The 12,647-nt window shown below is 45.9% G+C and overlaps 1 protein-coding gene across 9 annotated transcripts in view; it reads right to left on the bottom strand.

Annotated features, from left to right (window-relative positions):
* Positions 1 to 12,647, bottom strand: part of casz1 (castor zinc finger 1) — a 203,046-nt gene that overhangs the window by 19,434 nt on the left and 170,965 nt on the right. For 6 of the 9 annotated variants that reach the window (XM_080764839.1, XM_080764840.1, XM_080764837.1 and 3 more), the window contains 6 exons: positions 11,711 to 11,776; positions 9,722 to 9,838; positions 8,071 to 8,161; positions 5,125 to 5,289; positions 2,936 to 3,108; positions 1,265 to 2,163 (listed from right to left, as the gene is read on the bottom strand). In XM_080764839.1, the coding sequence (XP_080620965.1) occupies positions 1,265 to 2,163; positions 2,936 to 3,108; positions 5,125 to 5,289; positions 8,071 to 8,161; positions 9,722 to 9,838; positions 11,711 to 11,776 (1,511 nt within the window). The remainder of the gene's footprint in view (positions 1 to 1,264; positions 2,164 to 2,935; positions 3,109 to 5,124; positions 5,290 to 8,070; positions 8,162 to 9,721; positions 9,839 to 11,710; positions 11,777 to 12,647) is intronic. The other 3 variants (XM_080764841.1, XM_080764842.1, XM_080764843.1) reach the window with 2 other exon arrangements.

Raw genomic sequence — 12,647 nt, 5'->3', positions numbered from 1 at the left:
AGTAAAGGGGGGGGGGGGGGTATGTGAAGTGTGTTTTGTTAGAAACAAAGGGGTTTCTAAAAATTCAGTGTGCACGAGTGTGTTCCTGCTTCACTGAAGGAGCCGAAAAAAGAAAAAGACAGCTCTCAGATCTGGTTGCATTGACTCATTTCTGCCTGAGTGATTTCTGTTTTTATATCAGTTTGCATAGAGGGGAAGGAGGAGGAGAAAAAAAAGCAACATTTTTTGTTCAAGCAATTTCTGAACTTAATTTCATTCCACCTCCATTTGCTCGGAACGAGCACAGGCACAGATAAGAGACCAGTGATGAGGAAACATGTTCGACACACAGGCCCCGGGAGCCCCCCCTCCGCACCGTAAGAGACTTTTACAGGCTCTACTCTCCCCTGTCAGCGCATTTATCTGCAAATGGATTGTGGGTATCTAACAAACGATCACCACAATAACAAGCCCAGAGCAGAGGACCATGCCTCCAGTATGTCCCTCAAAGCCAGAAAGCGGTAGTTTTCAAGCCCCAGCCTCTCTCTCTCTCTCTCTCTCTCTGTCTGTGTCTCTCTCTCTCCACTGTGGGACAGTGATAGCAGTGACCTCTGAATGCACTCTTGGATCTGGCTGGAGTGCAGCGGGAACATGAGGGAAGATGTGAATTTTACAGGGAATTGACTTCCTTTCTCTTTGAGTGCCGACATAATTCAGTAATGGACACATATTACATTTGAATATTATGGATAAGACAGAAAATAGCTAGTCAACAGCATTACATTGGTGTAACGTAACAAGAAATTGTAGCATTAATAAAGAATAGACTTTTGAATAGAGGGTATACGCATGCATAAAGTGAGTGGCAAATCAAGTGGCAAAGTGAGTTTTCAGATAGGACTTTTCTGTGTGGATGTATGGGCTGTCAAGGCCAGAAAGTAGTTTTTTGACACTCAGTAGGCGTTCCCGCATAACTTGTGGGTATGATGATTTCACATGCATACTCTCTATAGAGTAAATTATCAATATGGGTATAATTTAATAAATCAAGGAGATACGGATATGTGTGCAGGAAAACATCAAACCAATCACCATATGACAGCACACTGATGGAGCCTAAACCCTAATGAAATGACTAACCTGTGTCTGGGTTGTAGGAGGTAAATGATCAATAAAGGTATAATTAAATAAATCAAGGAGATACAGATTATGATTTTCATGTGTGTAGGAAACGCCAAACCAATCACCATGTGTCATGTGACAACACACTGATTAAATGTCTAACCTGTGTCTGGGTTGTGGGAGGGCTTGAGAGCAGCAGCCGCCAGGCGGGCCATCATGGGCGATATGAGGCCCTTGCTGGCTGAGATCTTCTCCATGATGGAGGAGGCGGAGAAGGTGGTCGGTGTGGAGGCCATGGTTCCCTCGGGCCCCGCTCCCCTCGCCGAGCAGCCCATGGTCAGCGAGTCGGTGGGCATGGAGTAGGCGGAGGACGACACCGCCGATATCAGACTGGCGGCCGAGTGAGGCAGCTGGAGGGGCAGCCTGGGCATGAGAGGGAAGAAGGGGTTGGAAGCTGCCAGGGCGCTGTTGGACAGAGCGAGGGCCACGGGCATGTTGCTGGGCAGGGCCTGCGCCAGGAGGCTGGACATGCGCTGGCTGGCGTTCTGCTGCAGCGAGGTGGCGGACTTCAGGCCATGTCCCGCCGACGGAGAGGGCGAGGAGGAGGATATGGCGTTGTGGGCGTGTGTGGCCAGCAGGTGGTTCTGGGCGGTGGCGGTCGTGGGCGAGGCGCTCAGGCTGGAGTTCTTGCTGCTGATGGTGGAGAAGTCCATCAGGTCGTCGTTGCTCGACTCGTCGCCGGGGTCGTCCTTGAGCACTCCGCCTTGCGCCATGTAGGCGGAGGAGAGGCCCATCACGCCGCTAGAGCGGATGTGGCGGCGCTCGTGCTTGCGCTTGTGGGAGGTCATCTGGCTGGTGGAGGTGAAGGTGAAGCCGCAGCCTGAGCGGATGCAGTGGAAGTGGTTGGTGGCCTTGCTGTACACGCAGCCCTCGTACTTGCACTCCTCGTACTTGTAGAACTTCTTGAAGCCGTCCTTGGCGTAGGCGTCGTCCTTGATGTGGTAGCTCTTGTGCTTCTCGATGTCACACTTGTTCTTGAAGGTGAAGCTGCAGCCGGGACGCCTGAGGAAAGCAAAAAGTCGTTGGACAAGAAGCGCGTACTGTAAGGCACTGTATCCCCAAACACTGGGTCGGGACCCGTTTGGGGGTCGCGGAGAAGTTATTATGGGTCACTTTAGTTTTTGTTGCCTACATCAGGTTTTCATTATTATTTCAAAACATTAAAAAAAAAACAGCTAAATGAATAAATTGAATAAATAAAAGAAAAATCTAAGAAATTCCATAAATTAGAAAACTAAATGTTAATGGAGCCGATCTATAAGCAGAGTTGTGAGCTTGTAGATCTGCTATTTTCACAAATGTGGGTCGCGGGGGAATGTCTAATTTCTCTTTTGGGTTAAGAGTTTGGGAACCACTGCTGTAAGGAGTAGTTAGGCCAGTCATGATGCGGTGACACATGATTCAAATACTTCTCAATGGAGGAATGATAGCTACGGGGTTTAGGTGACACGCCAGTAACTCACTGAAACATCATGCCTTTCAACCATCGCGTGATGGATTTGACATTCCACCACTTTAGTTTGAGGACCTAACCAAAGCTATCCTCAATAAGTGCTAATAATAACTTCTACATTCATCCATCCATCCCATAATAATGAGACCCGGCTGCAAACTCAGGAAGACCGGCTCAGATTTACATACGGGTGTTCTAGCTATGAGGGAAATCCTTGATAGTACATCGATCTGAAGGCAAACTAAGGGACAGCGATACATAAACCGAGCGTCACTGACGGTGCTGGAAAAACATCAAGGTATATGCAGGCGCCGGCCTCACCTGCAGTGGAAGTGGGTTGTCTTTTGTCCGTAGAACTGACACTCCACGGTGCCACAGTCCTCGGTGGCACGGAACCTCTGGAAGCCATCGTTTATGAGCTGAGCGTTCTTCTTGTGGAAGTTCTCGTGGGTCATGACATCAGACGTGCTGGTGTACACTTTGTTGCAAGACACCTGCAGAGCAGAGATAAAAAGAAAGAAAGAGAAATATGTAGAAAGGAAAATAAAACGTCCCAGGGCATACAATTTCTTCACTATGCTTCACTGTGTTTAAGAAGAGCCGTCTTACAGAAAAGCAACATGTTTAGGTTAGTAGATGCTACAGTGCTGTATATGAGCTGTTGAGAAACGAGTACAGTGTGGTTAAAATGATGCTAGTGACCTAGAAGTGGCTGGCAGTTAAGACGCTTTCTCATGTTTGCCCTTAATCCCGTGGTTATAAGTGCACCAGGGCCGTATAGCTCGTAAACACACAGTTACAAGTCTGAGTCAAAGTTGCGAGTTGGTAACAATGTTGTGACTGTGACAAAAAACTGAAGATGGAAGAACATGACTGAAAGAGGCAGTGGTCACACTCACAGCAGGTAGCATGTGGCTGAAACTACCTTGCAAATTAAAAAAATGTAATCTTTATAGTGAAGAAACGGAACCTTTACCGTGACTAAGAGAACATTTAAGAAGTAAAAGCGAGGGAGAGATAGAGACAGAGAGAGAGGAAAGAAAGAAAGAGAGAGAGAGAGAGAGAGAGAGAGAGAGAGAGAGAGAGCAGGGGGAGTTGGATGTGACATGTCATGTTCTTTAGTTTAAAACGTTCTGTACTGGGAGACGTCAGAGCCCACATACAGGGAGGGAAAAAAACTGCAAATGTTTGAATTAAAAGCAGCAATTGTATATCATCCCTGGCACTTTTCACCCGCACAAACGGGGCAACTTCTCCATATTGAGTCAAACAATGAAAAAAATGCCACTCTGGTTTTTTTCCCCCCCATCCGTAAATCAAAGAGTGCCGATGCCAACATCTGCAGGTTCTCAGGCACTGTTAAAACAAGGCCTGAAACGTCTTAATAACAATTACGCAGTTAGGGGGGTTTAAAGAAGAATATATCTCTGGTCATCCTGCGCTGGGCTGCTGCCCTGCCAGCGAGAAAGCTCTCGGCACGATGACACCTTGAAAATAAGCAGATGTAAAAAAAATATTAAACAAATCCGGAGGAGGGGAATAATCTTCAACTGGCCGCTTGGTACTAAAAGATGAAAAATGTGAAGTTTATATAAACACCTAACTGAATTTTATCCATGCCAATTAAGGAGTGAGAGAGAGCGGAGAGGTGGTGGTGGGGGGGGGACAGGGGGGGGGCACGAGTGGCCTCACGTGCTTTCTGCCTTTTAATTTTTCCCGTGTATTTATATTAGGACACCTTTCGCCAAACGGGCGAAACAGCTCTTAAAACGCATTTTGGGATTAATGGAAAAAGTGGAGGAGCCGCAATTCCCTTTTATAGATGTATTTTAAAAAGCGTGCGACTCTCTACCATCCAAGAGCCCATGTGTTATGCCTGAGTGTCCTGCTTGTCCCAGTCCCTGGCATCAACTATGTGATGCTCTCCAACGCTCCAACCTTTTTTTTTTCTTTTTTTTCGCTTTACTCCGTGCCATCTTTGAATTGCCCCTAAATGGTGTCATTGGCGCAAACAATAACTCAACTGACTTGTATTTAGGCTCATTTATGGGCACACAACCAGGGCTTTAGTCTCTTTATGGACGTACAACCTGAGCCATATACTGGCATATTGTGTGAACGGACAATACACTCCGTTTCATATTAGTAAATCCACGGGGGAACTGACCACAGTCGTGTGCCTGTATATCCGGTGTTGTGCTGTGGGCTCTGGAATGCACATTGATGAATTATGCATGACCACTGCAAAATCCCATTTCACAAGAAGCCTTGGATCTGCATAAGTGACAATGGGTCATGGGTATGTAATACTTGTGGATAAGTGGCCATATGTTTATGTCTACGTGCTGCATGTGCATTTGCACATGAGTACGAGTGAATGTGCATGTGAGTGTGTTTCACGTGCTAGTGTGTGTGTGTGTGTGTGTGTGAGTGAGTGAGTGAGTGAATGTGTCTTTGCGTGTGTGAATGCATGAGGAGTGGTAGGGGATGAGCGAGGCTGTGTAATCTACCTGCATGCAGTGGTAGTGGGTGCTCTTCCCATTGAGGTGGCACCCGTGGTAGTACACGCTGCAGTCGTCCAGGGGGCTGAAGCGCATGAAGCCATGCTGGAGGGAGTTGTCCCTCTTCTTGTGCATGTTGTAGTGCCTGATTACGTCCTGCTTGCTGGTAAACCTCTGTCAGGGAGGGAGGGGGGGGGGGGGACAAAAATGTACAGCAACAGGTTGTTGTTTATTTGAACCCAGTCACAGAATCAGCAACAAGTCACTTTATCGCCGCAGAAGCAGCAGCTGCAAGGCGCCGGAGCCAGTTGGCAGTTGTTTCGGGGCTGTACACATTGCAACGGAGAGAGAGAGAGGGCCAGGATGTCTTTAAAGGTGACAGGTTATTCGGTTGTGACTGATTTATTTCCTGCATTTCTCAGCAGTGACCGATCCAAATGCAGTGGCCGAGATCTATCTGAGAACTGGTACTTTTTGAAGGCAGTAGGAGCCTCTATTCTAGGGTCTCTACATAAGCTAGTGCATGAGCTGCCTTCCCTTACCTGTCATTTTATTATTTGACATTCCCTCCGTACTTTATATATTATCTTTGAATTAAGATGGATTACTTGACATGCAAGATCACAGTTCTGATGTTTCTGGCGTTCCGTGCAGATGGTTTTTCAGACGTGCGCAGGGGGAAAGGCAACACAACGGAAACAAACACATAAACAAACAAGCCAACCAAAAAAAAACCTTTTCCATTTTAATTCCCTTGCCGAGATATGATTCCATTTTTAATTAAAGCATTAACGCTTGCTTTCAGCGCCAGCTTCGGCTGTATAATGATGAAAGAATATCTGTCGAAAATTAAAAAATCCCTCTTACACCCAGGAGTCAGGAAGGGGAAAACGGAAAAAGTCACTCTGCGGAGACCGACAGCAACCAAATCGTCTGTAATTGGCCTTAAGCTGATGTTACTGAGACTGTAACTGGAGAAGTGCGAATCAATGAGACAGTGCCGTCTACACAATCCATATTTATCTTCAGTTGAGTGAAAAAATATCAGAAAGAACCCTTTCTAAAACACGGCTAATTGCTGTACAAAGTAGGGTAATTGCCTTGTGTCGCGTGTTCCACCAGCGCACAACTTAAAAAGTAACAATCCCGCACAGCTGTTCATTCCTCTGCCCTTGGCCTATGTCCCACTGGCTTTTATTTATTTATTTTCTTTCCAGAGGAATCTTATTTCTCACTAGGCTAAACACTTCATTGTGCGTTTCACTGATCATCAATGAAGGACCAGGACGTTTTTTGAGTAGCCCCCCCCCCCCCATTGAAAAAGCATTGGATCCAGGTTTGTGTTTCTAGATGCTGATGGTTAATGATAAAGCAGTAGGTAGGCAGGTGGATAAGTTGAACCGCGGTCAGAGTACATTCGATCCATCGTGGCATCCAAAATAGGCCACGGAGAGCGCTGACTGGGAAAAAGAGCTCATTTTCAGTCGAGTGGTGATGAAGGTTGGGAGCCACTTGCTACATTTATTTTAGGATTCCCACTAGTGTGGCAAGATGCACACAACACTCTCTCACACACACACACACACACACACACAGGCCCATGAAAGGAGAATGTCCGCACTCAGCCAATCGGCCCGAGTCTGCCAGTGGGGTAATATTCCAGGAGTGTGTGTCATGTAACATTTCATGAGTTATCGCTTCGAAGGGAGAATCGCTCATCTCAGCTTGACATTTTTTTATACTGTATATATTGACATCCAGAGTGCTTGGGGTAGCGTGAGCATATCTGCGCTTTCCATGTGACACAAAGCTAGTGAGAAATGTGGACTTGAGCGTGGAAATTGCCATGATAACCTGAACTAACGCTCTCATCTAATGACATGAAATGATTTTTCCTTTGCATTCCTCCCAGATTGTGTCTCATCAAGCTGTGAAGTGCGGAAAATGAAGCCCCAGATCGGCAACGCTCGTCGACACATAAACATATCGAGCGGTAATCTCTCCTGATAAGAGGCAGACAAAGATTACGGTTGAAGATGCCTTAATTCACAAAATTGAGAGGAACCGAGGGAAAATAAACATACGAAACAACACTGCACCTGCACAGTTCTAGTTGTGCAAGGATCTTGGACAAATCTACCCGTGTTTGTCTAACTCTTTTACGCCATATGCTGTAGCAAACATGAGCCTTGTATAATGACATGCTTTGTGTTCTTTCTCCTTCCTGTGCCATCCACGACAACTCTCGGGACCGGGACAAGATTAATAACGTGAAAGGGGATTAAAACCAGGCCCCCTAGCAGTGGCAGATGTCTTCAGGAAAAAAGAACAGCACATAGGAAAATTGAGCCATCTTTCAAGCATATTTACCATTAACCCCTGAAATAAAAGACTGATTGTCAGAGGCTGACTGTGCCCGGAATCAGCTTACAAAAAGGGGAAAGGGGAGGGAGGGGGGAGGAGGACGGTGGGGGGGGGGGGGGGCAAGCCTTTGCTTTGAAACTGAATGAGTGCCATAACCTGTTCAGCAAACCCAACATCAAATAAAGGTTTTCATCCACACAAACCTGCGTTGGGTGTGACCCGATATGAAAAGATAACACATTATTTATACAACATTTATGTACGCCACTTTCCCTTTGCCGTGAGTTGCTTGTCTTAACGAGTCTTCCAACAGTCGTGATAGCCATGAATGCGACTCTTGACTTATGAAGACATCTTAAACCTAACCTTGATATTACGGAACGGCTCTTCTTAAGTACTTGCTAGGTGATTTTAGGACATCCACTTGCAGGGCGATGAACCTTGAGGCTACAACTTCACCGTATCATACGTAATCCCATTTTTCATTCTGACAAGTAACAAGGCCTAAAGAATCTGAACTGCCAGCCTCTGAGCCTAGAGAATATAAAACATGCAGGCTACTCCGGAACGATATAAATGTACATTGCTCACCTGATAGTTGCACTCGGGGTCCATGCAGTGGTAGTGCTCTCTGTACTGGTAGGCACACGACATGTGTCCGCAATGCTGACTTCCAGAGAACCTGAAAACAGAGTGACACGAGACGTTCCACAGTTGCGCCAGCTAAGACCGAGGTTGACAAAACACTAAAATGGTGTTACTGTTATTTATTTATTTACTTTCTTTAACGTTATTTAAACAGGTAATGTCGGAGCAGCTCCACTGGAGCAATCAGGATTTAATTAGCAAGGGCATATTTCCACTACACTTGCTTTTTTCAAAAGCCTGTTTGCCCCTCAGAACTGTTCCAGCTCCTATCAAACCGCAACAGTTCTTGCACTGGGAACAGTCACAGGGCAAACATAAATATGCATTACTCTCACTGAAAGAAAAAAAAAAGTGAGAGTAATAATAGAAGTATTAATGGTGTTCAACAAGCTAATATCATGGTGAGTAATCATGGGTATACTGTATGCAGGTTTTGTATTAATTAATAAATACATTCATTAATTAGTTCATTTCAACAGCATAGAATAAAACATCATGTTGCTCCAGTGAGCAAATGCAGTGCAAAATCCATTTTCATCATGTCATGTTCAAAGCAACAAAACTCACAGTCCTTAAATGCAGACTGTAAGGGCCCGATTCTTATGCCTTAACTTAAGACCTGGAGGCGTGGCCAATGCCGTTTGGCCACTCAAAACATCAGAACAGCAATGACCACGCCTCCAGGTCTTAAGTTAAGGCACAAGACCTGGTATTTAAGACACGCAAAATAGTAGCCTGGCTAATAAGCCAGACCGATGTGTGATATTAGTCTGGTTTATTAGCCAGGCTAGCAAAATAGAGCCTTAAGTCTCAAATAACAGACATTCCACGTACACATTTTAACAAACGTAACACTTCCTGACCTTGGACTATTGTGCATAATCTGTTGCTATTACCTTCAAGCCAACTTCTGCTTTCCACACTGCCACAACAATTTACCTGTCCGTCACATCAATTTAAACCAAATTAGCTCAATTTACTTCCAAAGCAACGGGCAGAGACACTTAAACTGTAACCCTATTCCACGACTGACACGCATGCATGCACTCACACTTTCTCCCGCACGCACACGCACACGCAAACACACACGCACATATTCCTTCATTTACCTTCACTTTTAAGCCCATGCCAAATCAATGCACGGTTCTCTCAGGTTAACCACAGTGCATTAATCACAGAGAAAAAGGTTAGCTCTATGGAGATATCGGAGTAGTTCTGTCTACACTCACCCACTGAACCCCACCACTCTATGAGTCTGGAGTCAAAAAGATAGATTCCAGCTTGGCTCCACAGTAGTTAAATAAAAAGAGAGAGTACAGCGAGGCTGCGTTTTACGGGCCTGATTATAAGCCTGACGATGATGACTGTTAAAAACTCTCCAATTACCACTCAAAACACACAAATAAACATTTGCGCTGCTGCTGCCAAGAGTTCCATCTGCTTGAAGAGCAGAGGAGAGGGGGGAAAGGGGCTAAGTAATAGATTTTTTTCCATTTCTTTTTTTTTTTTTTTTGGCTGTTAGGATTATCCCAGTGCTACATTTACAGATCACTTTGCCCAGTTCATTAAGCTAATTGAATGGCAAATCCACTACCTTTTATAAGTTGGTTGTGTGTTAGGGTGGGGTGGTGGGTGGGGGTGTAGCCGGGGAGTGGGGGGTTCAGAACAAGTTGGTAGATGCTGAAGGGATTTTTGGAAGGTTGCACGATTCCTGTGGAGAAAATGTCAAAGAATAAGTAGCATTACATGTGCATGCACCCATACAAGCAAGCTAACATATGTCGCCCAGCATCAGTATTCTCTCTCTTCAGCCCTATATTCCTCTCTTTATGCGCCTATGCAGACCCACACAGAGAGAGACACACACACACACACACACACACACCTATACACACACAGAGCCTCCCGGGACTGCGGCCCACCCCTTTGCTCATTGCCCAGCTGTATCAATTTGCCTCTGGACAATTCCCACTTGCCGCGTCAGGGGGCCTAATGGGCCGCTGCTATTCAGCAGCAGATTAAATATTAATATCGCCACGATACAGAGATTGCAGCGCATCTCCCCTTACAATAGAGACACGTAGATCAAAGTGCCGAGGTAATAGTGGGTGCATGAAAGCATTTAAAGGGGGAAAAACTGCGACTAAACAGTACCAAAGCTCTTAAAACATCAAATTGTGGTGCGATGTGGAGATAAAGACTTCTCACAGGGCTGGTGGTCGTGGAGGAGGTGGTGGTGGTGAGACGAACAGATCTACAAAGCTGGGGTTTTTTTGCGTAAGCATGCACTCATTAGCCATAGCTCCATAGATGAAGCTCCCCCCTCCCCATCTCCCATCTAAAACCCTCACCTTCCCCCAGTACACCACCAAATTTGCCCTTTTTATGAGCCCATCCTTTTCTATTTTTTCTCCCCTCCCTCCTCTTCTTCCCGTTCTCTATTTTGTTCACCCTCCCTGGCCCAACACGGAAATTGAAACTGTATCTGAGCTTATCTGCAGCCTCCCCGTGCATCAACTGCAGAGATGTTTAGACAAATTTTATGCATTATGCAGCGCAAATATCAAAACAGTTCTTGGCAGTGCCAGCAGAAGCCTCATTAAAAATTCCTTAATTAAATCTTCTTGCAAAATGTAATCAGTCCAAGGAAGAGGTTACTGTGTGTGTGTGTGTGTGTGTGTGTGTGTGTGTGTGTGTGTGTGTGTGTGTGTGTGTGTGTGTGTGTGTGTGTGTGACACTGTGTGTGTGTGTGTGTGTGTGTGTGTGTGTGTGTGTGTGTGTGTGTGCGCACGCACACATGCGTGCGTGTGTGCACACACATGCACGTGCAGAGGAGGATATGTGGTGGTGTGTGCCTGTGTCTGTCAGTGCCAGGGCTTTGATTGGTGCCCTTCATGTTACGGCTTGCAAGAAATAATCATTAACGCCAAAGCCACTTTGGCTTTTTTCAAATGTCGGTTTTTCTTTCTTTTTCAAAACGAATAAACAAACAAGTGATAATCACCTTTCTAGTGGGTGCTCAAATGAATCTGGAACATAGGGTATGTACAGTACGTGTGTGTGTGTGTGTGTGTGTGTGTGTGTGTGGGTGTGTGTGTGTGTGTGTGTGTGTGTGTGTGTGTGTGTGTGTGTGTGTATAAGGGGAGGGGGTGGTGGGGGGTATCGTTGATTGTTGTGTGTCACTGTCCGTTGAAATGCAAGAACCCACCCCCTCCTCCCTGTTGTTGGTGCGAGTGGCGTTCTCTCAGATCAATCAGCTCTGCTCAACTTGATTGAGAAACACAAGAACGAACATAGACTCTCTCATATCCCCTTTGTCTCAATCACTGGACAACTGTCCCGAGGTTTTGTTCCAACCCTACGCTGCCACATCAAACCATTGCTCTAGCTCGCCTCCCTCATTCTTTTGCATACACTGTACATCCTCTCTAAACTCAACCCTTCTTCTTTAATTCGCTCATAGTACACAAAACATCCTCATACCATTCTGCTATCGGGTTACATCACGTGAATAAAACACCATTAATTTAATAAACCGGTTTGTCTCCATGTTGGATGTATTTTTCCAGCGAGATTTGCATACCTGGCGATGTATTTCTGGTAGAGGTTGATGTCTTCGCCAGCGGGCTTCTCCGGTGGCAGGCCGTTCCTAACACGACGGAAAAACACAAAAGAGGACAGGATTAATGGTGAGGCTGGGCTGCCTGTTGTTAATAAAAACACACTGACACAGTATTTACTTACAAGGCGCTTCCAAACTTTGGGCTATCAATATACATTTTCTTTGCAGCGTAACAGCGTTTTCGCATGCCATATGAATCAGAGGACAGCGATGGAGCGCACTTTGATGCATGGTTTCCCGAACCAACGAAGGGAGCATTAATCTTTTAAGGGGTATTTTGGCGAGTGCTTATATGCAAAACCAGATAATGGGCATGTGAGGAGAAAAGCTCTGAAAAGGTATTTCCTGGTCATCTATGAGGGCCCTTTTCTCTATAACCAAATGAACCTTAGCGTGCCTATTCTGGAAATGGTATAATAGGCAAACGCTCAGCAAGAACAGAGGAACATTCTGCATAACAGCAGAACATTTGGTAAAAAATAATGCAGATCCACAAGGTCACAGAGCTTGTAGAAAAAAATGATATGTCCAGCGGAATTGAAACAAACCGCCTAAGTTCTATCCATGGTAACATGCTGAAGAGCAGTCTATCTTGTGTCACCTGAGAATGCCATTATCTGCATTGCACTGACAGTACCTTTATAGTGACAGAAGCAACGCTGGCATTTAGCTCCTCATGAGTGTCTCCACACAGGGGGGTGACCTGGGGTTAATCTGGCCCAGAGGGGAAGGCTGCGCTGGCATGCACTCTACAGTAGCACTAGCAATCCCTCCCCATGTCCTCCCAGTGATGAGCGCCAGAGCTAGGCTAGTTAGCCTGGCGCACACAGCGACGCTGAGACCCAGCCTGTCAAAGGCCAAAGCCTGAGGGAGAGCTGCCTCAGGGCTCTGAACTGAG

Source organism: Protomyctophum bolini (assembly GCF_963924005.1).
Source record: "Protomyctophum bolini genome assembly, chromosome: 5".
NCBI lineage: Eukaryota > Metazoa > Chordata > Actinopteri > Myctophiformes > Myctophidae > Protomyctophum > Protomyctophum bolini.
Note: the sequence above shows the minus strand (reverse complement) of the source record. Positions and strands in the feature narration are given on the sequence as shown.